General features: G+C 35.7%; 3 protein-coding genes across 4 annotated transcripts; all 3 read right to left on the reverse strand.

Annotated features, from left to right (window-relative positions):
* Nucleotides 1–6,231: 6,231 nt before the first annotated feature.
* Nucleotides 6,232–11,593, reverse strand: LOC110107269 (beta-glucosidase BoGH3B). Its single transcript, XM_020837472.2, has 10 exons — nt 11,462–11,593; nt 11,030–11,274; nt 10,737–10,941; nt 8,631–8,721; nt 8,388–8,533; nt 8,009–8,252; nt 7,787–7,891; nt 7,351–7,533; nt 7,023–7,227; nt 6,232–6,722 (listed from the first exon to the last, which is right to left on the reverse strand). The coding sequence occupies exons 2-10, from the start codon at nt 11,253–11,255 to the stop codon at nt 6,232–6,234; spliced, it is 1,896 nt and encodes a 631-aa protein (XP_020693131.1). The 5' UTR covers nt 11,256–11,274; nt 11,462–11,593.
* Nucleotides 11,594–21,749: 10,156 nt separating this feature from the next.
* Nucleotides 21,750–24,773, reverse strand: LOC114578346 (beta-glucosidase BoGH3B-like). Of its 2 annotated transcripts, XR_003700330.1 has the most exons (8): nt 24,686–24,773; nt 24,443–24,588; nt 23,900–24,143; nt 23,704–23,808; nt 23,272–23,454; nt 22,947–23,151; nt 21,899–22,533; nt 21,750–21,822 (listed from the first exon to the last, which is right to left on the reverse strand). XR_003700330.1 is itself a non-coding variant. In XM_028693789.1 (7 exons), the coding sequence occupies exons 2-7, from the start codon at nt 24,517–24,519 to the stop codon at nt 22,043–22,045; spliced, it is 1,305 nt and encodes a 434-aa protein (XP_028549622.1). In that variant the 5' UTR covers nt 24,520–24,588; nt 24,686–24,773; the 3' UTR covers nt 21,873–22,042. The 2 variants fall into 2 exon arrangements, 1 of the variants encoding a protein (XP_028549622.1); XM_028693789.1 differs by lacking the exon at nt 21,750–21,822 and having other exon boundaries at nt 21,873–22,533.
* Nucleotides 24,659–27,244, reverse strand: LOC110107249 (lysosomal beta glucosidase-like). The gene is made up of 3 exons (XM_028693632.1): nt 27,003–27,244; nt 26,712–26,916; nt 24,659–24,776 (listed from the first exon to the last, which is right to left on the reverse strand). Exons 1-3 carry the CDS (start codon nt 27,226–27,228, stop codon nt 24,659–24,661), a joined length of 549 nt encoding a protein of 182 aa, XP_028549465.1. The 5' UTR covers nt 27,229–27,244.
* Between the last annotated feature and the right edge of the window lie 270 nt (nt 27,245–27,514).

Raw genomic sequence — 27,514 nt, forward strand, 5'->3', positions numbered from 1 at the left:
TATCTGTATGTGCAGCTAAACCTCTACCGGTCTAATGTATTCTGCGGCCTTCTCTTCTCCTCTATATAAGAAACCCTATTCTATGTTGTAAAGTATTCAGATCAATACAAATTACTTTCTCTTCTATTCTTTATCTTATTCGTCTCTCTGTTTCTACATGGTATCAGATGCAGTGTTCTTGATCCTCAATTATGGCGGATTCTGCACCATCTCAGCTCAATCAACGTCAAGATAAAACACCCCATGCCGATCCCTCTATCACTACAACCCTCAAATTCGTCGTATGGAATCTACGCAACCTCGTCACGATTCAACTTGCTCAAGATAATTACGCTATATGGAAATCGTAGATTCTCAAAATATTTCATGTTAATGGTTTTATTGACTTTCTCGATCCGACATCGTCTCCACCTCCGCAAGCGGTGCCAACTCAGGACGGATCAACTGGGTCCAACCCTCTCTTCCTGCAATGGAGGCTAACTGACCAAAACCTCTCGGCGTCAATCTGCTCCAAAATTTCCCAGTCGGATTTATCGTATGTCATTCCGCTCAAATCCACCGCTGCGATCTGGACAACGCTAGAAAATCGCTTTCAATCAATTAACCGCTCGAAGGTCATTCAACTCAAGAACGACTTCCATCATATTTCTCTCAAGAACGCCTCCATGAACCAGTATCTTTCAAACATCAAGAACTTAGTCGATCAAATCTCCGTGGCAGGCTCCTCGGTTGACATTGAGGACATCATTCTTTACATTCTCAACGACTTACCCCCCTCTTACCAATATTTCAAGACTACCATTAGAACTTTGCTCACCCCCATCAGCCTCGATCAGCTCTACCCATTATTGCTGAGTCAGGAAATAAACATTGCATCAGATGCTGCTCGGGCTCCGGTCGGTCAAGATCCTACAATGGCTCTATTCACTTATAGGTCGTAGGTCCAGAGGAAGAACGTCGTCAAACAATGCTGGACAAGTTCGACACAACGCCAATGCATCTGTTACCTGTCAAATTTGCTACAAGAAAGGCCACTCGGCTCAATCTTGATGGCATCAGTTAAAACTCCAATACACTCCGTCAAGTAGAACCACAAATCGGATGGGACCTGGTTCTTGGACTCGGGCGCATCATCACATCTCACCAACTCGCTCGAAAATCTGTCAATTTCAACTCCCTAAAATGGCTCGGACAACATCACCGTAGGCAATGGAAACTCCGTCAACATCGTTCACGCAGGGGCGGGTATACTCTCGACCCCATTCCGTAAGCTGCACTTGTCTCAAATTTTTCATACGCCCTCTCTTAAATTTAACTTGCTATCTATTTCACAACTAACCAAAGACAATGACATTTCAATTACCTTTGATCCCTCTGGTTTTGTTTTAAAAGGACCTGAAGACGCACAACACCATCCTTCGCAGACCTTGTAATCGGGGGCTTTACACCATCCCAATCAGGCCCTCCTCGTCTTCACATCAAGCTCTATCTGCGTCCAACTCCTTGCCGCATCCTTGGCACCGTCGTCTTGGACATCCAAACAAGAGAACGCTAGATATGATCTCAAATTGTAATCCTCATCTCAAAATCAATAAACAGTCCTCAATTTGTAGTTCTTGTAATTCCTCGAAATGTCACAAACTCATGTTTGAAAGCTCTCAGAACCGTCAGTCTTCACTGCTCGCTGTCATCCACTCCGACGTGAAGGGACCGGCTCCCATCATATATTCTCAAGGATATAAATTCTACGTTATATTTGTAGACGATTTTTTCGTGCTATACTTGGATGTTTCCAATACGTCACAAATCTGATGTTTTCAATTTTTTTGTTAATTTCAAAAATCAAATTGAAAAATATATTTCACCTCAGAGAAAAACCTTAAGAACTAATGGCGGCTCCGAATATGTTAATCATGCTTTCAAAAATTATCTCAAGACTCGGGGTATTACGCAGCAGTTATCAATCCCCTGCACTTCGGAACAAAATGACCTGGCTGAAAGGAAACATCGGCACATCATTGAAACTAATCGTACCATTCTTCTCACTGCTTCGGTCCCATATATCTACTGGCCTGATGTGGTTCTCACTTCTTTCCATCTCATCAACAGACTTCCTTCTCCTACGACAAACAATCTCTCTCCGTTCGAACTCTTTTACAATTCTAAACCGGACTATAGTCACCTCAAAGTCTTCGGGTGCGAATGTTTTCCTCTTACTCCTCCAAATTCTCGTCACAAACTTCAACCCAAATCTCACTCTTGCGTCTTCTTGGATTACTCAGAGACTTACAAGGGATACAAATGTCTTAATGCTTCAACTAACAAAATCATTCTGTCCAGACATTCTATTTTTAATGAAAATGCTTTTCCTTTCTCAAATATCATATCACCTCCTTCATTCAATTCTGCTGAGACGACTCCTCTTTTATTAACTCCAACTTCTATTACACCCACGATTCCCACTCCTATCTCTCCTTCCATTCACAAGCAACCAAATGAACACCCGTGCACCACTCAGGCCACACAACCTCATAGCAACCATGAATCTCGTAGCAAAACTACCCATGATACGCATATTTCTTACAATTTGCATCTACCATGGTTGGAACGTTCAATAGCTAGATGTGCCGATTACCTTTTTACACGACAACCTATCAGAAACTGTGTACATGATTCAACCGAAGGGCTTCGAAGACAGAATTCGGCCTGGTCACATATGCAGACTACACAAAGCCTTGTATGTCTTGAAACAAGCTCCTAGGCAATGGTATAATACGTTTACATCATTCCTGGTATCTCTCGGCTTCGCTCATAGTAAGGCAAATCCGTCACTATTGATTCTCAGAAAATCAAGTGTTCAAATATACTTACTTATATACGTCAACGACATACTAATCACGGGCACCGACCAAGACAGCATCAAAACAATTCTTAACAAGCTCATCTTTGAGTTCGCTATGAAACACTTAGGCGACGCCAGTGAATTTCTTGGAATAAAGATCACGCGTCATCATAACGAATACTTTCTATCCCAAACAAAATATGCATATCAGATACTTCAACAGGCTGAGCTCACACATTACAACTCTCTTGCAAATCCAACTTGTACAAAACTACCCTCTGAATTCAGCACAGAAAAGCCTCTTGCTGATCCCTCTTTTTACCGCCGCATAACGGGATCCCTCCAATATCTCACGCTAGCTCGCCCGGATATTTCCTACAGCGTCAATCTTCTCTCCCAACACATGCATAATCCGCTTCCTCAACATATCTATCTACTCAAGAGGCTACTCCGTTACATCAAAAGTACGTTAGAATTTGGTATACCCATCACCAAAACTAATCTTGTTCTAAAATCCTTTTCAGATGCGGATTGGACTGGCGATCCACTCACAAGAAGATCCACATCGAACTAACTATTGTTCGTTCTTGGGTGACAAGCTTATATCGTGGACAGTCAAGAAACAACACATCGTCAATAGATCGTCCACAGAAACGGAGTATCGATCATTGGCTGCACTCAACTCGGATATCATTTGGCTCCGACGACTTCTCACCGACTTCGGGATCCAACAAGATTATCCAACCAATCTATACTGTGACAACATGTCTGCCATTGCATTGGCCAACAATCCGATGTTTCACTCTCGCACAAAACATATCGAGATCAATAAAAAATTTCTAAGGGATCACATTCAACAAAACAACATCAGTCTTCTCCCCATCAGTACAACAGACCAAGTGGCCGATATATTCACTAAATCACTATCCACGCCACGATTTCTTCAACTTCGTACCAAATTGACGGTCATCCAAGACTCATCAATTTACAGGGGCATATTAGAGCAGCACAACACATCTCAACAGAAGTTATAACATTCGCTTGTGTATCTGTATGTGCAGCTAAACCTGTACCGGTCTAATGTATTATGCGGCCTTCTCTTCTCCTCTATATAAGAGACCCATTCTCTGTTATAAAGATCAATACAAATTACTCTCTTCTATTCTTTATCTTATTCGTCTCTCTATTTCTACAGTGAATAGTAAAAATTCAGCTCAGTGTGCTTTTTCTGTTCATGCTGTGTTTATAATGTTCATAGAGATAAAATGAAATGATTTTTCTCGTCCGATATCTGCACAGAATAATCTCTCCATCATTTGATGGCAAAATATTGTTGCCGGCCAGGTGAATACTCCAAGGAAAACGACAAGTTTGATTTAAATAAATAAAATCTTCATATGGAGACGTGATGACTTATTTTCTCTAATATAGTTGTTTTTTACCTTTTTTTTAATAAAAACTGGCGATTGTTTTTTTGGATTCTTGTTATTGGATAATTAGATTATCATATGAAACAATTGCCGGTGATAATTTGCATCATTCAAATTATTTTTAATTATAAAGTTATCAATTAAGATTTTTGATTGAGCAGGTCTAAAACTGAATACATGAAGTAAAATTTTAGTAATAATAGGTCTAGTGGGGGATTGTGACTTTGGGCGATCAAGTTATTAGAAAGAGTACACATTTAAGATATCTTAATTCTATTGTTCAAAGTGATGGTAAAATAGAAGAGGATATTATTAGTAAAATTCAAATTGGATGGTTGAAGTGAACGAATATATCGAGCTCTTTGTATAATTGAAAAATAAGATGATGGTGTGATATGCAATGCTTTAAGGCACAAAATGTTGGCTGCTAAAATAGAAGCATAAAATTAAGTGATGTAGATGAGAATGCTCAGGTGGATAAGTGGATTTGTACTTAAGAGACAAAATGCGAAATAAGTATATACGTGAAAAAGTTTGAGAAGCTCAAGTGGCAGACAAGATTAGAGCGAGCCGACTTAGATAGTTTGGTCACATAAAATGTCAGTCTTTCGATGACACGATCATGTGAGTATATGTATTAGATATAGCCTATGTTAAGAAATATAAAGGTATACCTAAAAAAATTTGGTTGGAAAGTATTAGAAATTATATTTTCTTATCAAATTTAAATGAGAATTAGACTCTTAATTGGATATAATGAAGTAAAAAAGATTCATATAAGTGACCCCACATAGTGGGATAAAGGCTTGATATTGATGTTTATGTTGCGTAAAATTATCACTTAAATTTATATTTTTACCATTTAAGCTAGTAATATTACTTATTGAGCTAGGTTTAATCTAGCTACCTAAAAACAAATGGTTTGAGCTTTACAATTTGATACGTCTAAAATAATTTCACTTGATTTTACAAATGGTATACCACATAAGTAAAGTTAAATACTCCGAAGCATTGGATGAATGATGACATGATCTTCAAAATTTGCATGCTTATAGTTAAATCGCATGGCTTGACGAGACAAATTCGGTAAGCCTAAGACCACCGCATGTTAATTAAAAATGGTGATTATTTTGAACAAAATATTATTTGTTAATTAATTTTATTAATTTGCACTAGCTTATTTTACTTTTAAATACCTTATTTTTTTGCTCATGTGTAGCTTTGGATGTAGCCTTGTATGTTACTAGTTTCTTGTTTTCCTATTATATTTGCAGGTGGGACCTCGGTTGTAAAAGTTATTACATGCTGAATCTGGACCATAATTTTACTTGTACAAAAGAGAGAAAATCAATGTGACTGTAGGACGAAAAATTAAGTCCAAATTCCGCACTCTGCACGTAATAATCTCTCCTTCGGTTGGGGGATCATGCAAATCGAACGAAACAGAAGAGCGAAGCAAGCCGTGCAGAACCATGAGCAAAAGGGTTCTTGCGAACCTGGGACCGAGAAGCAGAGTTAGGCATGCAAAACCAGGGAGATGTAAGGCTTCTTCTTCATAAAACCAAGAGGGGAAAGACTTGCAAATAAAGAAGAAGATGCGTGTGTATTCTATTGCACGTTTGAAGCTTCTCAAGGCATTTCGACAAATATAAGAAGCCCTGTGGAAGCTTGAATGTAAAACCTGGCAAATGAAGATACCCGCACATGTAGAACTATTCCAACAAAAGCACATACAAGCTTTTATTAAAAACAAAAATAGCTTATTCAAGCTCTTATTCATCACAATTACCACACTTCAAAATTTAACTTAAGCTTCATTTGGGATGGTTTTTTTACTGTTTCTTAAAGCAACTTTCTAGTATAAAATTTTTTGTACTAAAAAGCTGTTTTAAGAAACAGGAAGAAAGCCGTCCTAATCGAATCCTAAACCCCATATCTTTCCCAGAGGACATATATAGCTCAATAACTAGTCTTTACTGGCTCAGTTGTTAGCCCAAAACCAAATGGATATAGAGGGTCATAATGATCATCACCAACGTTCATTGGTAGCTGATCAACTGACTTGAACCATGTCCTAGGAAGCTTGCCAGTGAACCCATAGTCCCCGAATAAGACATCGGTGACGCCGTGACCTTCAGTTCCAGGCAACCAGGCAGCCACAATGGCATCAATCATATTAACATAAGGTTCAATGACAACAGGCCTGCCAGATATGACAACCACCACACACTTAATATGCTCACACACATTCTTGATGGTGCTTGGTCCGGGCTCGGCAATGGTGAGGTTCAAGCTATCACCAAAAGTCTCTGAATAAGAATGCTCACCAATGGCAACAATTGCGTAAGAGAAATCATTGCCTTGGATGAAATATGTATCAGGGTTCTCTGAAAAGACAACTTCTGTGCTTGGGTCTACGGTTGTTTTTATAGCATCAAGCAAGGTAGTTCCTATTTCAATGGACAGATTGACGAGAATCTATTAATGTTTGCTTTTAATGAGAATGCAATGATTCATAATGTGCTTCTCTTGGTCATTTCATAAGTTTTAAGTTTCGTTTGGAACGATTTTCTTACTGCTTCTTAAAGCAGCTTTTTAGTACAAAAGCATCTTTCTAGTACAATTGTACTAAAAAGCTGCTTTAAGAAGCAGTAAGAAAGCCGTCCCAACAAAGCCTTAGTCTAATCCAATTATATAATGAAAATGTGGATCATATGAAATATGATGATTAAGAGATAAAGAGAGTTTACCAATTGTAAGATTGTTCCCACCTAGTCCTTGCCACTCGATTGTCCAACCTCCACACTGATAACCCAAGTTATCAGCATTGCTACCAGCAACAAGTATTTTCTTTGCCTTCTTAGGGAGTGGTAGGACTGGTTCGTCAGAAGTTTTACCATTTTTTAGCAGAACCAGTGATTTCCTCACAGCTTCTCTTGCTAAATCCCTGTGCTCCTATTCGCAATTAACATATTAGGCCTACTAAACAAAGTTTCTTTCTAAAATTTAAAAGCAGGTGTACTATAAAGTATTTATAGTATTGATATCATATTTACAAACATAAAGAAATTGCCAAACCTGCTTCCCAATTTCATTGGCTAAGCTATAATCTCCATAGGGGTTCTCGAAGAGACCCATTGTGAACTTGACCCGAAGAATCCTCCTAACGGCATCATTGATTCTACTCATTGGAATTACATTTTTATGTACTAGTTCAAGGAAGCTCTCAAAGTAGCGAGGATAGTCATAGGGAATCATTATCTGCAACATTAATAAAGATAAATGAGTTAAAATAGTTGTGATGATTAAAAATTGTAAGTTCATTTAAGTTTTGTTTGTGACAACTTTTTTACTGCTTCTTTAAACAACTTTTTAGTACAAAAATTAAAATAAAAAAGCTATCCCAAACGAAGCCTCAGTATTATTCACTGCATATATATAAATTGTGATAGCTTAATGTGTTTAGATATCTTAAAAATGTAAAAATACAATCATATTAGAAAATTTTAATTACCATATCAATGCCTGCTAGAATTCCAGTCTGGAGAGAGAATGTATAATTGATACCAGGAGGCGTTGTAATCCTATCAACACCTTCATAATCCGAAATTATAAAACCCTGTTCATACATATAGATATGTTAATCTATCATCTAAATTCATAACAATCTTTGCAAAAAAAAGAAACTCGAATATTGATAGTATTTTGGGTGATGAACATTTTGCTATTCACTAACCCTGAAACGGAGCTTATTTTTGAGGAAATCTGTGAGTAAGAAATGATTTGCATGCATTTTTACACCATTCCAACTTGAGTAAGAGACCATCACAGTAGAGACACCTTTGATAATAGCATTGTAATAAGGAGGCATGTGGATGCTAAGTAGCTCATGGAAATTGGTGATTGTGTTATTTTCATTAATGCCCATGTATGTTCCACCATCACCAACATAATGCTTGGCACAAGCAGCAATTTTTCTCCTATTTTTAATCAAATTGAAATATCCATCAAGTGCTGAATGCTATATAAACCAAACTAGTATGTTGTAATTAAAGCTTTCTTGATTCAAAGATCGACGATCAGATACAAGAGGGTTACTATAGAGAAAGTCTTACTTGCCAGCTACAAAGGGAACTCCTTTGAGAGAATTTTTTGGAATATCTCCTTGCAAGCCTGGGATGATCTCAGTCATCTCTTGGACAACCTTTGGATCTTCACTAAAGCTTTCATAGCAACGACCCCATCTAGGATCTCTACATACCTGAATAAGTTCAAGCAAAATACAGGAAATGAATGTTCAATAAAATAATACACGGAGTCTCAGAAGAAATATCAGATTTTTTTTTTTTAATGAATACCGCAATGCATGGAGAAAAAGTATAGGGAATGCCGGTTGCTCTAACTTCAAGAGCCGTTGCAGCACCAATTTTTTTCACTAGGGCTGGATCCCTGGAAAGAAAGACCTACCATTTGAGAACCAAATCTTCAATTTTAAGTGTATACTGTATACTTTTAGTAAGAAAAAATGATACTGATCAGTCTATATGTAGTACTGGAAGATCAAATGATGCATGAGCATGATATGTTAATGAATATTACACTCCTAAGGTTTCATTTGGGATGGCTTTCTTACAGCTTCTTAAAACAGCTTTTTAGTATAAAAATTAAAAAGTTACTGTAAGAAGCAGTAAAAAAGTTGTCCCAAACGAAGCCTATGTTGTAGTCATATGGATGACTAAATCACTTATGAACTTGAAGTTGGGTGAGCAAATGTACAAGTCCTTGAGGAGTACATGGAAAATTCATGCACCCGATGCTAGAAACACTTTCAAGCAACTGTCTTTTATCAAAAGCATAAGAGAGATAATAAATATATGTAATAGCTAAAACTCTAAACCATTAAAATTTTATCCGTTTTGTCCTAATGGCCCCCCGGCTTTATTTTTTGGTGTAACTTCATAGCTAATTATCTTGTATGTTACTTAATTCATCTTCCGACCGATATATTACTCTGATACCATTTCTAATGGCAGAAACTCTCAATCATTGAGTTAATGTCCACTTTGACTCAATAGCCTCACTATTTTGTCATCCTAGGGTAATATCTCAAAAGTGCTTTTATACAAGCACTATTAATTTTAGAGTTTCTAATAAAATTTCAATTGTTGTATTAAAATGTATCACGATATTTAAGAGTTTAACTTTACTCTATTTAAGGGGTTTCACATTTTAAACCTAGTAATTGAAGTACCGTGGAGGTAGGGATCAATTATTGGTGGTCTCACATGGGCTTAAATCCATCCCCCCTAATGGTATTATAAGCATAAAGATTCTTAAGGAACCATGCCATCTTTCTAGATTATTTCATCATATATATTTAGGTTTATTTATTAAGTATAACATTATTTTAAGATAATATAGCCTTACACTCATATTATTTTTAAACACAAAAAACGGGAAGAAAACTTTGTGCTAAAAAACGTTTGTGAAAAATATTTTTCCTATTTTTTTTAGTGCAACCTAAAAAAATGTTGCCCTATTTATTATTCATTGAGATTTATATTCTTATTTTATAAATAGAAAATTTTGATTTTTTGAAATAATATGTCTATATGTTTCATGATAACTGCTAGACAATAAATAGTTTCGTTGTCTGAAAAGAAAACATTTTTAAATTTATTTAAATTATTATTGATCCATACAGAATCTGACAAATTCATATAAAAATAACTATTCTGTACGATGCTTTCAAGCATCTAATTAAAATATTTTAAAGGTACTTTGACTAATTGTTTTGTTCCATAAATCAGTTTAACGAATGATTAAGGCTTCATTTTGGGCGGCTATCTTTCCTAAAATAAATTTTTAGTACAAAAAATTTTAGTTTAAAATATTTTTTACTAAAAATTTACTTTTAAAAACAGTTAAAAAACTATCCTAAATGAAACCTAAGACTTAGTTTAATTAGGCTTTCATGTTAAAGCAGTTTTTTAGTACAAAAATTTTAATTTTGTGCTAGAAAACTACTTTAAGAAGTAATAAGAAAACTATTCCAAACGAAGCCTAAGGCAATAGTACCCCACCGAACTTAGCTGGGTTGATGGGCGAGCATGACTGAGAATCCCATGGGTGAACCCCCCAAATCATGTTCAAATCTCCTCTCATGTTGTGCGACCCCTTAGTGGGGAGAAAATAATTACGGGTCCCGCACCTGTGGGGCTGGTTGCTGGTAGGCTCGTCTAGGGATTAGTTATGCCCGGAAGCGCCTCCTAACAGGGTGACAGTGGATAGATACCCCCGTTCCAAAAAAAAAGCCTAAGGTAGTTTTTTTAGTAAAAAAATTTGATTTTTTAACTATAAATTTTTTTTAGAAAGCTAAAAAAGCTATCCCATTTAAAACAATAAATTTAAAAAATAATACCTTTTTAAGTTAGAAATGACCATAATACATAGTAGTTTCTAACCTGGTAGCTCCAAGTCCAATATTATGTGGAAATATTGTAGCTTTATAGACTGTGCCGTGGCCATGAACTGCATCAATACCATATATTACTGGAATACCAAGTCTGCTAGAGAGAGCTGCCTTCTGTATCTCATTCACCATATCCACCCAAACTCTTGCAGATGCATTAGGAGCAGGAGCACTGCCCCCTTCACTCAATACACTACCTTCATTAATAAAAAAAAAAGCATCGAACAAATTTAATTTCCGCACCTGTAATTCATCTCTTCAAGAACTTTGATTCAATTATGTTACCTATAAAATAGTTTTTGACCACTTCAAAAGAGGCATTTTTTCTCTCGATCTGAGCCATTTGGCCAATCTTCTCAGCAAGTGTCATTCTGCTTAAAAGGTCATCTATTCTAACAATCAATGGCTGCTTTGGATCTTTGTACTTGAAATATTCTGCTCCCGCAGCAGCAATCGAACAAGTTAAGACTAGCAGAACAAATACAAATCTTGGGGTGGGATTTGTCTCCATCTTCAGATAATATCAAATCCTGCGCCCATTGACGAAAGGAAATAATGAGATGCAAGGAACATTCCTATTCTAAGAAATCAAAGCACAGGAGCAAGTGAAAATAGTAAAAAAGAAGAATGCTGAGCTTCTTCATGAGCAAACAAGTGAACTAATCAGCTCAAAATAAGATTTTGCAGGAATTGATGAGAAGGGAAGAGAGATCTCACCCGGTTCAGAGAACAGGGAGGGAGAAGGGGTTTGAGGAACTCTGTGCGAGCTGTGGGACTTAAAACGGGGTAAGGGAGTAGAGAAGATATGTCCCGTTGCTGTCTGCTGTTGTCGTGTATCCCACGAAGCAGCCAGCATATTGAGAAGATAGCTGTACGCGGGACCTCTTTTGACCTAATGATTAGGATTATATTAATATTTAATACTAATGATTAGGATTATATTTTATATTATTATTTTTTTAATTTTTTTTGTTGTCGTTACTTTAATTTGAAAGAAATACAAAACAGTTTGAGGGAGGGAATTTTTTTTTTATATATATAAATATTTGAAAATCACAAATCCTCTCTATTGTGTGGCATATTGCTCACCTAGTAGCTTAACTTGCGCCCCTCTCTCATATGTACTAGAAAGCTACTTAATTAAGAAGTAGTTAGAAAGCCATCTTAAACGAAGGCTTAATCAAATATGACAAGTCAGTATACATACCATGAAATCAAACACATCTCCATACGTTGGAATAAGTTAAGCTAATGATCTCATTCATTATCTTCATCTTATATATATTATACAAGGCTTTTAAAATTGGATCGGACCGGTCGATTCAACTGGTTGAACCTCAAACCGATTGGCCGGCCGGTTGCGGTTCACATTAAATCCGGTTTCGCACAAAACCGGTATTGAACCGCTCGAACCGACGGTTCAACCGTCGAACCGCTAAACTGGTCCCGATTTTCTATAATCGACCAGTTCAATTACAATGTCATTCAACATATATCCGACAGCTTAGATTAAGGAAGGCGAAGCGATGGAGAAAAAAAAAACCTCTATTTCATTCGGACATATCACGTTCTTAGGTTCTTCCTGTTAATTTAATTGTATCAGGCGGTTAAAAGTCTACATGAGTAAACACATTATTAAAGAAGGAATTCATTACTGTTCCATGATGTAGATAATGCCTTGCATGACTTAAACCTCTAAATAGTTTATAAACGTTAATGAACAATGGCAGCAAGTGTAAACTAGCTGTTTAGGTACATAATTAAGCATTATCTGCATTTTTTATTACTAATTATGTCAACTTAGTGTGAAAAAAAAAAATTTTTTATGTCAAGATATGCATCATATATTGAATTCTTATGGTATTTTTTTGCTGTAAAGACAAATATGGTTAGCAAGATTATGTACATACTTTCTTAAATTGATTACAATGATTTCTCTTATGTTATAAGCATTGTGGAAGTTTTAAAAGATCTTATTTCTTCTACAAACAAGAATATGCTAAATATATGGTCTAAGTCTCAAATGATATAAAATTTCATCTATACAAATTGCTGTTATACATTGAATTGAGATATGCATTCGTTCCCTAATGTAATGTGATAATAAAAAATTAGCTAATTTGGCCATCCTGTGCGGGAACCAGGAGCTGCGGGATGGTTGGATCACCTTGTGTGAGAACCTGGAGCCACAAGGTGTGTCGTTTCAGTTTTGTGACTTTAAATTGTGTGTTTAAGTTTAAGTGTTGAATTTGATATTAAGTTTCATTGATAACTACATTCAATTCTATTAATTTTTTTTTGTCTTGCATAGTTTGCTCATATCTACTATTTCTACCTTGTATAGTTAGTAGTTGGTGAAGTTTGTTTTAATTAACTTGTGATATTATTTGTGGATTTATGGGTTTTAATTTATGTGTATGTGATATTATTTAGTTAATCTAATTAGAATTGAAGCACCCAATAATCAGACTTCAGCTTCCAGTCATATAGTGTGTGAAAATGTGAATATTGCTTGTAATCATTTCTAAGTTAGAGGAGCTGGTGGGAAGAAACAATTCAAATGTTTACATTATGACATTGTATACAATGAAGGATAAATTAATAAAATGATATAACATTTAGTAGGAGTAACGGGGAATATAACTGCTTGTAAGATGGTTCCATATGTTTGATATCAAATGCATAAAAAATTGAAGAAAATTTCAAGAAACAAATAACAAGCACAAGAGTTAGATAGTACAATGTTTCCTGTGAATGATGCAGTAGAAGAATAAAGATATTTTTCTTCTCTATCTAAAACACAATCTTCTAAAACACATATATCAGAATTAGGTAAAGGAAAAAAGAGAAGCTGTTGACATGGGCGGATCCACCCATGGCTTAGGGTGGGCATTTCCCTCAAAAAAAATTTTTAAAATATTTAGAGGGGAGATTTTGAAATATTTTGGGTATTTTGGGCATTTTGCCCCCCCTAAAAATTTTTTTTTTTTGCCCCCCCTAAAAATTTTTTTTTGCCATACTTTTATCAATCCTAAGCATATTTGTCCATCCCTCACAATTTTTTTTTTTTGCCCACCCTAAATAAAGAAGCTGGATCCGCCCCTGGCTGTTGATGTTGATACTTTCTTTGCCCCTAGGACTAAATTAGGTTCAATAATTGAAAATAAAGGCATTCGTTCTAAGTCTATAATCGCAATGAATGAAGTCACATTATTCTGTGTTGGATTAGAAAGCTTTGCAAAATCAATTGTATTGACGACGATGAAAGAAATGCAACATGGTAATTCTCTTTTTAATGTCAACATGTTTATATATTTATATAAATATGTGTACTCACTAAGCTCTCTAACTTAAAAATATGCAGATGAGTGATAGAAGATTTTTGGATAAAGTGCTCAAAACTTGTAAAAAGTAGCTATAAGAATTCTAAGCCAAACATCATCTTCAGTAAAATGTGAGAGAGAAATTGGAGTGTTTTTGGAATAGATCCACTCAAAGAAATGGAATTATTTGGAGCATCAACGACTCAAATATCTTGTATATGTTCGTTATAATCTAAATTTAAAGAATATGTGTAATTTTATAATATATTAATATTTATGTACAAGTATCAACTTAAATACTATGTACAATCTTAACATAAAGTTATTTCTTCATTTTGAAGATTTTAATTTAAAAAAAGACATTATTATCATCTGGACTACACTTGTGTTGAAAAAAAAAAGCTAAATCATCAATTTCTTTTTTGCCACTATTTTTTCACTAGATTCAAAAAAAAAAAAAAAAAAAAAAAAATTGTACTAGAAAGTTGTTTTCTATAATAACTTCAAAATTTTATGTTATATACATTCACTTTATAAAACAATTAAAAAGCTGTTCCAAATAAAATCTAATTGAGATGAATACAATACATAAATAATTTATAATGTATTTATCTCAAAAAAGATTCCATTCAATAGATGCAAAGCCCATCTTTGTTTGTTTTTGAGGATGAGTGCTCGAATTCGGCACATTAAGATTCAAAAATCTTTTTTGAATCAATGTGGCATTGTGCTCTACATTAGAGCGCATGTAAGGCTTCGTTTGGGACGGCTTTTTTCTTGCTTTTTAAAATACTTTTTTAGTACAATTGTTTTTTGAATTTGGTAAAAGCCCAATAACATTAGACTTAGTGGTCGTTCACCCAAATAAAATTCTATTTTTTTTTAAAAAAAGTTTCGAAGGATACGTTAAATTCTTATTGATTTGTCATTAACGTTTACTTGGCCAAAAGTTGATTGCAAGTTGGCTTCTTAAAGAAAGTTTGACGCAATTGAGCGTTCTCTTATATTGTCACTGCGTTGATTTAATCTATTTTGATTGTGAGGGGAAATAAGAGAACAGAGGATAAGACGAGAAACTCAAATTTTGAGCCATCATGAAAGCAAAGATAATGGTTTGGATCAAACATTGTTTAAGTCATAGGATCTGCTTCGGATAGCTTTCTGACTACTTTACTTCTTAAATATCAATTAAAACTTCATTTGGTTATTACTTTTACATTGTTTTTCAGAAAGTTTGATGGTGAAAAATTGCTTTCTGAAACCCCAATAACAAAGTTGCTTTATTCATAGCAATTTCATAGCCACCTCAAACATATCCTTAGTAAATGGAAGCCGAGTTGATTCTTTAGTTGAAATTGAGTGGTTTATACTTCTTGTGTCTTGCATGAATTTTACTCGGAATTTTATTGAGGTGCATAATTCAGAAGTGAGTGACTCCAATATTGTCCTTATATGATTGAGTAGAACTCTTAATGCACGAAATCATGTGAAATTGTAAAGCTTCTATTTGAGAGAGTGATGTCCTTTTTGAAGGACCCTCACGTGAGGATGAATTATTATGTGCAGATGTCGAATGTCGTTCAGAGTCTAATAAAAATGCGTCACGCACCCCCTACTTGGTACCGCGGCTCGGTACTGGATGATGTGGTTGCACCTGATTCATCTCTGGACGATAAGTTGTGTTCGGTGTCCGCATAGAATAATCTCTCCACGTGAGAGAAGAGATTGCTGAGATATGAGATTTTGGGTTTAATTCCACATTGGGATGGTTAAAAATAATATTTACGGAAAGTATTGAAGTAGCTAGCTCTTATTTATAAACTTAATTTTTTAGGCTTAAAACATATTTGCTACTAATGTATCACTAATGTACGCAACTAAAGTTTCGTTTGAGATGACTTTTTTAATGTTTTCTAAAACAGTTTTTAAGTACAAAAAATTATTAAACTAAAAAAATTTATAATAAAAAGCTGCTTCAGAAAGTAGTAGGAAAGTCGTCCTTCATTTGAGAAGACTTTCTTGCTGCTTCATAAAGTAGCTTTCTAGTATAAAAATTTGAAATTTTTGTGCTAGAAAGCTATTTTCAGAAGAAGAAAAAAAGTCGTCCAAAATGAAACATAAGGTTTCGTTTAAAACAGATTTTGACCACTATTTTTTTCTGCTTAATAAAAAGCTGTTTAGAAAGTAGTAAGAAAATTGTACCAAATAAAGCCTAAAATTTTATTATATGGAGATAAAAACCTGTTAATACGTTAACTCTCATGGCTCTTCTTTTTTTCAAATACGTTAAATACGTTAACTCTCATGGCTTGGTCTCAATGGATACATAGGGATTAGTGAACATTGTAATTTTTTTCAAGAAACTTTCATTGGTTAATTTTTATATCAATAAATAATTCAAGTTGTCTAAGGGTTCATTATTTGAATATATTTTTTTATGCTTCATAAATTAACTTTTAAGTATGTTGCGGGCTAGAATATGCACAACGATAGAGTTAAAATCCTACATCTTAGCGTTTGCACGGATATCTAGCTCACATACAGAGAACACAAGATTTTTTTACGTCAAAAATTTTGAGAAGATCAAGTGGCAGACAAGATTAGAGAGAGCCAACTTAGATAGTTTGGTCATATAAAACATCAGCCTTTCAATGACACTATCCTGTGAGTATATGTATTAGATCTAGCCTATGTTAAGAAATATAAAGGTAGACCTAAAAGAATTTGATTGGAAAGTACTAGAAATTATATTTTCTTAATAAATTTAAATGAAAATTAGACTCTTAATAGGACATAATGAAGAAAAAAAATATTCATATAAGTGACCCCACATAGTGGGATAAATGCTTGATGTTGATGTCTATGTTGCATAAAGTTATCACTTAAATTTATATTTTTACCATTTAAGCTAGTAATATTACTTATTGAGCTATGTTTAATCTAGCTACCTAAAAATAAATGGTTTGAGCTTTACAATTTGATACGTCTAAAAAAATTTCACTTGATTAACATGATGTACTATTAGTTTATTTTTTTATTTAAATTTTAAATTATTTGAACTTTGATTTCAATAAAATTTCAGTCAAATCGAACATCTTGATAAGAATAATTCAACACCACAAAAAATGATGTGATTTGAGTTCAATTGAGGTGAAAGACTTGCAAATAAAGAAGAAGGTGTGTGTGTATTCTATTGCACGTTTGAAGCTCCTCAAGGCATTTCAACAAATATAAAAAACCCTGTGGAAGCTTGAAAGTAAAACCAGACAAATGAAGATACCCCCTACATGTATAACTATTCCAACGAAAGCACATACAAGCTCTTATTAAAAACAAAAATAGCTTATTCAAGCTCTCATTCATCACAGTTACCCCATCTCTCCCATTAGGAAATGTAGAACATCAAGAACACAAAGTAGATGGAGATACAGAAGAATGAACAAAGCTGATCTATTATTCCCTTTCTTATTACTATATACAGAGTCCTATATATAGACTACCTTAGGTAGTAGATACACGTGTATAGAGATTATAGGAAAGCAGATATACATTTGACAATGTGGTATTAAATAGTTTAATATATTGTGCTGATAGCCCCCCTCAAACTGAGAGATATTTAGTGATAGTCAGTTTAGATCGCAACATCTTGAATCGAGAAGTTGATAGCGGTTTGGTGGAAATATCGAAAGTCTGATCAGTTGTGCTGATAGGAAGGAGTCGAATGTAGTTGTTTTGAATATGATCCAGTACGAATCAATGGTCTATTCCAATGTGTTTAGTCATTGCGTGAAAAACGGGATTGTGGGTAAGTGCTATTGCCAACGTGTTATCACAAAAAAATTAAGATCCGTTGGATGATCATGCAGAATGTGAAAGTTGGTTAGAAGTCATTTGAGTCAGAGAGTATCTACAGTGGCAGCTACAAGTGCTCTATACTCATATTCCGTTGATGATCGTGCTACCATAGTTTGCTTCTTGACAGCCCATGAGATAAGAGTGTCGCCTAAGAATGTGCAATACCCGGATGTAGACTTTCTTGTAGTTGGATCTCCAACTCAATCCGCATCCGAGTAGGTTCTGAGACGAAGCGCATATTTGATAATAGGTAGACCGAAATCTATGGTTCCTTTGATGTTGCGAAGAAGGAGTTTGAGAAGGCAGATGTGATCTGGAGAAGGATCGTGCATATGCTGCAATAGAATGTTGACCGCATATGCAATGTCAGGACGAGTGAGAGTGAGATATTGTACGAACCCCGTTATCCTTCTGTATAGGTTTGGTTCAGATAACAGAGGATCTGCTTCAACCGTGGTAGGTGGTTTTGTACATGTTGGATTTGTCAGAGGATTACAATTTGTTAGATTAGCTTGCTGAAGAATTAAAGATGCAAAGGAGCTTTGTGATAAAAAATACTTATCTGGTAGAGACTGATCTTGATTCGAAGGAAGTGATTGGCTAACCGAGATGCTTCATGGTGAAGTTAGACTGTAGCTTGTGAAGAAGATCCGCAATGGCAGAGGTATTGTTGCCAGTTAGAAGAATGTCGTCGACGTAGACTAGTAAATAAATTTGAGTCTGATCTTGATTGAACATGAGAAGTAACGGGTCCGCTTTACTTTACTGAAAACCTATTTTGAGAAGGTAGTTGGTGAATGTCATATACCACTGACGTGGAGCTTGTTTAAGGCCGTAGACGACCTTACAAAGAAGACAAACGTGATATGGATAGGAAGCGTTCTCGAATCCTTTGGGTTGGCGCATGTAAACCGTTTTGGTAAGTTGTCCGTGAAGGAAAGCATTTGTGACTTCCAGTTGTTGGACGGGCCAACCGTGAAACAGAGCAATGGTGAATAGTACTCTAATTGTGGGAAACTTTGCCACCGGGCTGAAGGTCTCTCCATAGTCTAAACCATATTTTTGCTTGTTACCTTGAGTAACAAGTCGTGCCTCGAACCGTGCAATTGAGCCATCTAAGTTAAATTTCTTACGAAAGGTCCACTTGCATCCCAGAATAGATGTGGTTGGTGGAGGAGAGACAAGACACCAAGTGCCTTATTTTTGGAGAGCAAGAAATTCAGCCATTGCCTGTCACCATTCGAAACATTTGTTTGCTTCCGTATAAGTAGTGGGATCAATTGTCGAAGATGTCTTGGAATCTATATGAAGTAGATTGAACCGACGAGACGGCTTTAGTGAGTCGGTTTGCAGCCTCGTTATCATAGGGTGTTTGGTGGGTGGAGAGACATGCTGAGAGGTAGATGTAGTTGGATGATTATTGTCATTGGATATGTTATCGCGAGGTAAAGAGACAGGAAGTTTTGCATGTAAAAACTAGAGGCTTGAGGAGCAGGGTTTGATTGAGAGAGGAGTTAGTCGAATTTAGAAGCCTTGGAGGCGGGTAGGAGAAGAGATGGTGGTAACTCAGTTGCTGATGGTATTGGTGTAGTCACTGCCTGTTTGAACGGAAAATATGTTTCGAGGAATTGAACATGACAGAAGATGAAAATTTTATTTGTCTCCCTGTTCATGCTTTTATAGCCTTTGTATGTGTCGGAGTATCCCATCAACACAGAAGAGGTAGATTTTAATTGGAATTTGGTATGCGTATGACGGGGCAGGAGGGGAAAGCATTCACACCCAAAAGTCCTAAGATGCGAATACAAAGGTTTTGTGTTGAAGAGATGTTGAAATGGTGATATATTGTTGGTAGTGGTTGAGGGCATCTGATTAATTAGATAGATGGCTATGGATGCTACATTGGGCCAATATAAATGAGGAATGAATGTCGTTTGAAGAAGAGTACAAGTGAATCCAGAATATGACTATGTTTGTGTTCTGCGATGCCTTTTTGTTCAGGCGTGTACGAACGGGATGTTTGATGATGGATGCCCCTGGTTTGAAGAAAGTCGTTGAGCTGCTGATTGATGTATTCTCAACCGCCATTAGTACGAAGTAATTTGATCTTATGATTAGTCTGGTTCTTAAATAATGTGGTAAAGTTAATAAAGACATTGATAACATCATATTTACTCATAATAGGAAATAACCAGGTAAAGCGGGAAAAATCATCAACGAAAATAACATAGTATCTAAATCCCTGATGGGAGGTAACCAGAGCTGGTCCCCATACATCTAAGTGAATTAGTTCAAGAGGATTATGTTTTCTAGTTAAAGAATTTTCAAACAACAATTTGTGACCCTTACACGACATACACAAAACACAAATGGAAAAAGAATGTGGTATATGCAATGTGGGATTGTTGCTAGCAATGAGTTGAAGAACCCGTTGGTGCGGGTGTCCTAAGCGATTGTGCCAAGTTGTTAACAGAGTTTGAGCGGCAGAGAAAGCAGAAGTAGTTGCGGCAAAAGTATTAGATGAAATCTAGTATAGGCCATCTTTACATGGACCTTTGAGCAGTATTTGATTTGTCGTCAGATCCTTAAAAATAAAACCCGTTGGATTAAAAGTGACAGAGCTATGATTGTCTTTAACAATATTTGAAATAGAAATAAGATTGTGTGAAATAGCGGGAATGTGCAATAAATGAGAGATACTAAGCTTACGAGACGGGGTAGGAAGGATACCCGTGCTCGAATGTGCAATGGGAATGGACCTTCCGTCCCCTATGATTACACTATAGGAGCCTTGGTAAGTATTTGAATGAGCGAGATTCTTGACACCGTTGGTCATATGAGAGGGTGCCCCGAAGTCGAGATACCAGTCGGTGGAAGGAATATCGAAGGTGGCAAGAAGAGCGTTATTCATCTTGGATGGGTTTGCCGGTGGTGTGTAATTTGCGTTCAGTCGATGCCAGCAAACGTCAGCCGTATGGCCTTTCTTTGTGCAGATTTGGCAAGTGGGAATAGAGTTCTACACATATCTGATGTTTGGGTTGGAATTCTGCGACTGTCTTCAACGATTTCGTCCCCCGTGGCCTCTGGACATGTATAACGCGGTTTGTGAGTCCATCGTGGGAGGGAAACTAGATGCCTTCTCATTGAGATGGATTTCTTCAGGGGGGGGGGGGGGAATGCCTCCACATTGAGATGGATTTCTTCACTAATGAGAAGGGCATAAAGATTGACTAGGCTAATCGGCGTGAACATTGTCCGAATCGATGTCTTGAATGATTGATAGGATGGTGGAAGTCCGTTCCAGATGTAAAGGATGATGTCCTCAGTGTCTACCGTTGAGCCAGCGGATGCGATTTGATTGACGATCTTTTTAATCTCCGTGAGGTATTGCATCATGGAAATATTCTTCATCGAAACGTTATGCATCTCATTTTTGAGCTAAATTACCTTGGAACGGTTGGCGGCTTGAAACCGGGTTTCAAGAACCTTCCATATCTCATGGGTGGACTCAAGATGCAAGATATATGGAAGCACCGATGATGAGATTGTGGTGCTAAGCACCGCCGCGAGATTCTGATGGGTGATGCGGCAATTTTTTGACGCAGGAGCTGGACAGGTTGTGCCATCTTCTTGAAGAATCTGGGAGGAGGGAGAGGATGCCGAGGGTTCAAGAAAATGTGCAAAGTCGTTTGCTCGAAGAAGCTTGAGGATTTGATTCCTCCAGATCAGATAGTTATATGTGGATAGTTGATTAGGAATGAGGGTTTTGAGATTTGAGACAATGAATTTTAAGGACGGAGAGATGGCAGCGGTTTCGGTGTTGGCACCTGAAAGTTCGTCGGCGTGCGATGATGCGGAGACGAAGTTCACCATGGTTTGATCCTCAGGATGGAACCAGCTCTGATACCATGTAGAACATCAAGAACATAAAGTAGATGTAGATACAAAAGAATGAACAAAGCTGACATATTATTACCTTTCTTATTACAGTATACAAAGTCCTATATATAGATTACCACAGGTAGTAGATACACGCATAGAGAGATTATAGGAGAGCAGATATACATTAGACAATGTGGTATTAAATAGTTTAATATATTGCGTTGATAGGAAACATAGCTCAATGACTCGTCTTTACTGGCTCAGTTGTCAGCCCAAAACCAAATGGATATAGAGGGTCATAATAAGCATCACCAAAGTTCATTGGTAGCTGATCAACTGACTTAAACCATGTCTTAGGAAGCTTGCCAGTGAACCCATAGTCCCCGAATAAGACATCGGTGATGCCGCGACCTTCCGTTCCAGGCAACCAGGCAGCCACAACGGCATCAATCATATTAACATAGGGTTTAATGACCACAGGCCTTCCAGATATGACAACCACCACACACTTAATATGCTCACACACATTCTTGATGGTGTTCGGTCCAGGCTCGGCAATGGTGAGGTTCAAGTTATCACCAAAAGTCTCTGCATAAGAATGCTCACCAATAGCAACAATTGCATAAGAGAAATCATTGCCTTGGATGAAATATGTATCAGGGTTCTCAGAAAAGACAACTTCTGTGCTTGGGTCTACTGTTGCTTTTATAGCATCAAGTAAGGTAGTTCCTGTTTCAATGGACAGTGATCAAAATTTATTAATGTTTACTTTTAATGAGACTATAATGGTTCATAATGTGCTTCTCTTGGTCTTTTCTTAAGTTTTAGGTTTCGTTTGGGATGGCTTTCGGGCTTTCTTATTTCTTCTTAAAGCAGCTTTCTAGCATAATTTGTACTAGAATGCTGCTTTAAGAAGCAATAAGAAAGCTATCCCAAACAAAGCCTTAGTCTAATCCAATTTTATAATGAAAATGTGGATCATGTGAAATATGATGATTAAGACTTCGTTTGGGACGGCTTTTTTATTGCTTCTTAAAGTAGTTTTCTAGTATAAAAATTTTAATTGTTGTACTAAAAAATTGTTTTAAAAAAACATTAAGAAAGCCGTCCCAAACAAAGCCTAAGAGATAAAGAGAGTTCACCAATTGTAAGATTGTTCCCACTAAGTCCTTGCCACTTGATTGTCCAACCTCCACACTGATAACCCAAGTTATCAGCATTGCTACCAGCAACAAGTATTTTCTTAGCCTTCTTAGGGAGTGGTAGTATTGGTTCGCTATAACTTTTGCCATTTTTTAGTAGAACCAGTGATTTCCTCACAGCTTCTCTTGCTAGATCCCTGTGCTCCTGTTGGCAATTAACATATTGGTCCTACTAAACAAGTTCTCTTTCTAAAATATAAAAGCAGGTGAATAAAGTATTTATAGTATTGAAACCATATTTAAAAACATAAAGAAATTGCCAAACCTGCTTCCCAATTTCATTGGCTAAGCTATAATCTCCAAAGGGGTTCTCAAAGAGGCCCATTATGAACTTCACTCGAAGAATCCTCCTAACGGCATCATTGATTCTACTCATTGGAATTACATTTTTATGTACTAGTTCAAGGAAGCTCTCAAAGTAGCGAGGATAGTCATAGGGAATCATTAGCTGCAACATTAATAAAGATAAATGAGTTCAAATAGTTGTGATGATTAAAAATTGTAAGTTCATTTGGGCTTCATTTGTGACGACATCTTTACTGTTTCTTAAAACAGCTTTTTAGTAAAAAAATTAAGTAAAAAAGCCGTCTCAAACGAAGCCTCAGTGTTGTTCACCGCCTATATATAAATTGTGATAGATTAATATGTTTAGATATCTTAAAAATGTAAAACAATCATATTAGGAAATTTTAATTACCATATCAATGCCTGCTAGAATTCCAGTCTGTAGAGAGAATGTATAATTGATACCAGAAGGCGTTGTAATCCTATCAACACCTTCATAATCCGAAATTATAAAACCCTGTTCATACATATAGATATGTTAATCTATCGTCTAAATTCATAACAATCTTTGCAAAACAAAACTCAAATATTGATAGTATTTTACTAACCCTGAAACGGAGCTTATTTTTGAGGAAATCTGTCAGTAAGAAATGATTTGCATGCATTTTTACTCCATTCCAACTTGAGTAAGAGACCATCACTGTAGAGACACCTTTGATAATAGCATTGTAATAAGGAGGCATGTGGATGCTAAGTAGCTCATGGAAATTGGCGATTGTGTTATTTTCATTAATGCCCATGTATGTTCCACCATCACCAACATAATGCTTTGCACAAGCAGCAATTTTTGTCCTATTTTTAATCAAATTGAAATATTCATCAAGTGCGGAAAGCTATATAAACCAAACTAGTATGTTATAATCAAGATTTCATTTGAGACGGCTTTCTTACCGCTTCTTAAAGGAGTTTTTTAGTACAAAATTTTTAATTTTTTGTTAACATTTGTTTTTAGAAGTAGTAAGAAAACTGTTCTAAATGAAGCCTAAAGTTTTCCTGATTCAAAGAATCATAGATGTTGTTAATTATGTGTCAATGAGCATGAGAAAGATCGATGATCAGATACATGAGGGTTACTATAGAGAAAGTCTTACTTGCCAGCTACAAAGGGAACTCCTTTGAGAGAATTTTTTGGGATATCTCCTTGTAAGCCTGGGATGATCTCAGTCATCTCTTGGACAAGCTTTGGATCTTCACTAAAGCTTTCATAGCAACGACCCCATCTAGGATCTCTACATACCTGAATAAGTTCAAGCAAAATAGAGCAAATGAATGTTCAGTAAAATAATACACGGAGTGTCAAAAAAATATCAGATTTTTTCTTTTGTAATGAATACCGCAATGCTTGGAGAAAAAGCATAGGTAATGCCGGTTGCTCTAACTTCAAGAGCCGTTGCAGCACCAATTTTTTTCACTAGGGCTGGATCCCTGAAAATAAAGACCTACCATTTGAGAACCAAAGTACTGGAAGATCCAATGATGCATGGGTATGATATATGTTTATGTATATTACACTACTATGGCTTCATTTGGGATGACTTTCTTACTGCTTCTAAAAGGAACTTTTTAGTATAAAAATTTAAATTTTTATACTAAAAAGCTGCTTTAAAGAGCAGTAAGAAAGCCATCTCAAACGAAGCCTGAGTTGTAGTTGTATGGATGAGTAAATCACTTATGAGCTTGAGTTGGGTGAGCAAAAGTACAACTCCTCGAGGAGTACATGAAAATTTCACGCATCAAAGCACTCCAAGCTAGAAACACTTTCAAACAAATGTTTTTAATAAAAAGCAGAAGAAACACAATAAATATATGTAATAGCTAAAACTTTCAACCATTTCAATTTTATCCGTTTTGTCCTAATGGCCTCCCGGCTTTATTTTTTGGTGTAACTTCATTGCTAATTATCTTGTATATTACTTAATTCATCTTCCAACTGATATATTACTCTGATACCATTTCTAATAGCACAAACTCTCAACCATTGAGTAATGTTCACTTTGGCTCAATGGCCTCACTATTTTGTTTTCCTAAGGTAATATCTGAGAAGTGCTCCTATATGAGCACTTTTAGGCTTCATTTGGGACAGCTTGCTCATTGCTTTCTAAAACTGATTTTTAGTACAAAAAATTTAATTCAATAAAAGTGCTCCTATATGAGAACTTTTAGGCTTAGTTTGGGATAGTTTTTTCATTGCTTTCTAAAACTGATTTTTAGTAAAAAAATTCTAATTCAAGAAAATTTATTAGGAACCATTTCATCTTTCTAGATTCTTTCATCACATTTATTTAGTTTTATTTATTAAGTATAACGTTATATTAAGATAATATAGCCTTACACTCATATTATTTTTAAACAAAAAAAAAAGGGAAGAAAACTTTGAGCTAAAAAACGTTTTTGAAAAATATATTTCCTAATTTTTTTTAGCGCAACCTAAAAAAATATTGTCCTATTTATTTATTGAGATTTATATTCTTATTTTATAAATAGAAGATCTTTTATTTTTAAAAATAATATGTCTATCCTGCTAGACAACAAAAAGTTTCTTTGTCTTAAGAGAAAACATTTTTAATTTATTTAAATTAATATTGATCCATACAGAATCGGACAATTTCAAATAAAAATAACTAATTTGTACATTGCTTTCATGCATCTAATTAAAAATAGTTTAAAGGTACTTTGACTAACTTTTTATACCATAAATGAGTTTGACGAATGATTAAGACTCCGTTTGGGGTGGCTATCTCAATGATTTCTAAAATAATTTTTTAGTATAAAAATGTCGAGTTCAAATTATTATTATACTAAAAATCTACTATTAACAATAATAAAAAAAACCGTCCTAAACAAAGCCTAAGACTTAGTTTGAGAAGGATTTTTTATTGCTTGTTAAATCAGCTTTTCAATACAAAAGTTTTAATTTTATACTAAAAAACTACTTTAAGAAGCAGTTAGAAAGCTATTCCAAATGAAGTCTAAGGCAGCAGTATCCCATCAGGCTTAACTGGGTTGATGGGAGAGCATAGTTGGGAACCCTATGGGTGAACCCCCCAACCCATATTCAAATCATTTCTAATGCGGTGCAACCCCTGAAGTGGAGAGAAAATAACTATGGGTCCTACACTTGTGGGGCTGGTTGCTGGTTGGCTGGGCGAGGTTACGTCTCCAAGTTCCTCTTAAGGGGATAGCAGCGGGTAAATACCCCCGTTCAAAAAAAAAAGTCTAAAGCAATTTTTTAGTAAAAAACTTTTAACTAGAAAATTATTTTAGAAAACAGTAAAAAATTTATTCCATTCAAAACAAAAAAAATTAAAAAATAATACTTTTTAAAATGAGAAATGACCATAATACATGGTAGTTTCTAACCTGGTAGCTCCAAGGCCAATATTATGTGGAAATATTGTAGCTTTATAGACTGTGCCGTGGCCATGAACTGCATCAATACCATATATTACTGGAATACCAAGTCTGGTAGAGAGAGCTGCCTTCTGTATCTCATTCACCATATCCACCCAAACTCTTGCAGATGCATTAGGAGCAGGAGAACTGCCCCCTTCACTCACTACACCACCTTCATTAATAAAAAAAAGTATCGAACAAATTTAATTTCCACACCTGCAATTCATCTCTTCAAAAACTTTGATTCAATTATGTTACCTATAAAGTAGTTTTTGATAACTTCAAATGAGACATTTTTTCGCTCGATCTGAGCCATTTGACCAATCTTCTCAACAAGTGTCATTCTGCTTAAAAGGTCTTCTATTCTAACATTCAATGGCTGCTTCGGATCTTTGTACTTGAAATATTCTGCTCCCGCAGCAGCAATCGAACAAGTTAAGAATAGCAGAACAAATACAAATCTTGCGGTGGGAGTTTTCTCCATCTTCAGATGATATCAAATCCTGCGCTCATTGACGAAAGGAAATAATGAGATGCAAGGAACATTCCTATGCTAAGAAATCAAAGCACAGAAACAAGTGAAAATAATAAAAAAGAAGAATGCTGAGCTTCTTCATGAGCTAACAAGTGAACTAATCAGCTCAAAATAAGATTTTGCAGGAATTGATGAGAAGGGAATAGAGATCTCACCCGGTTCAGAGAACAGGGAGGGAGAAATGGTTTGAGGAACTTCTGTGCGAGCTGCGGGACTTAAAAAGAGGCCAAGGAGT

The sequence above is a fragment of the Dendrobium catenatum genome, unplaced genomic scaffold (assembly GCF_001605985.2).
Source record: "Dendrobium catenatum unplaced genomic scaffold, ASM160598v2 fragScaff_scaffold_43, whole genome shotgun sequence".
Lineage (NCBI taxonomy): Eukaryota > Viridiplantae > Streptophyta > Magnoliopsida > Asparagales > Orchidaceae > Dendrobium > Dendrobium catenatum.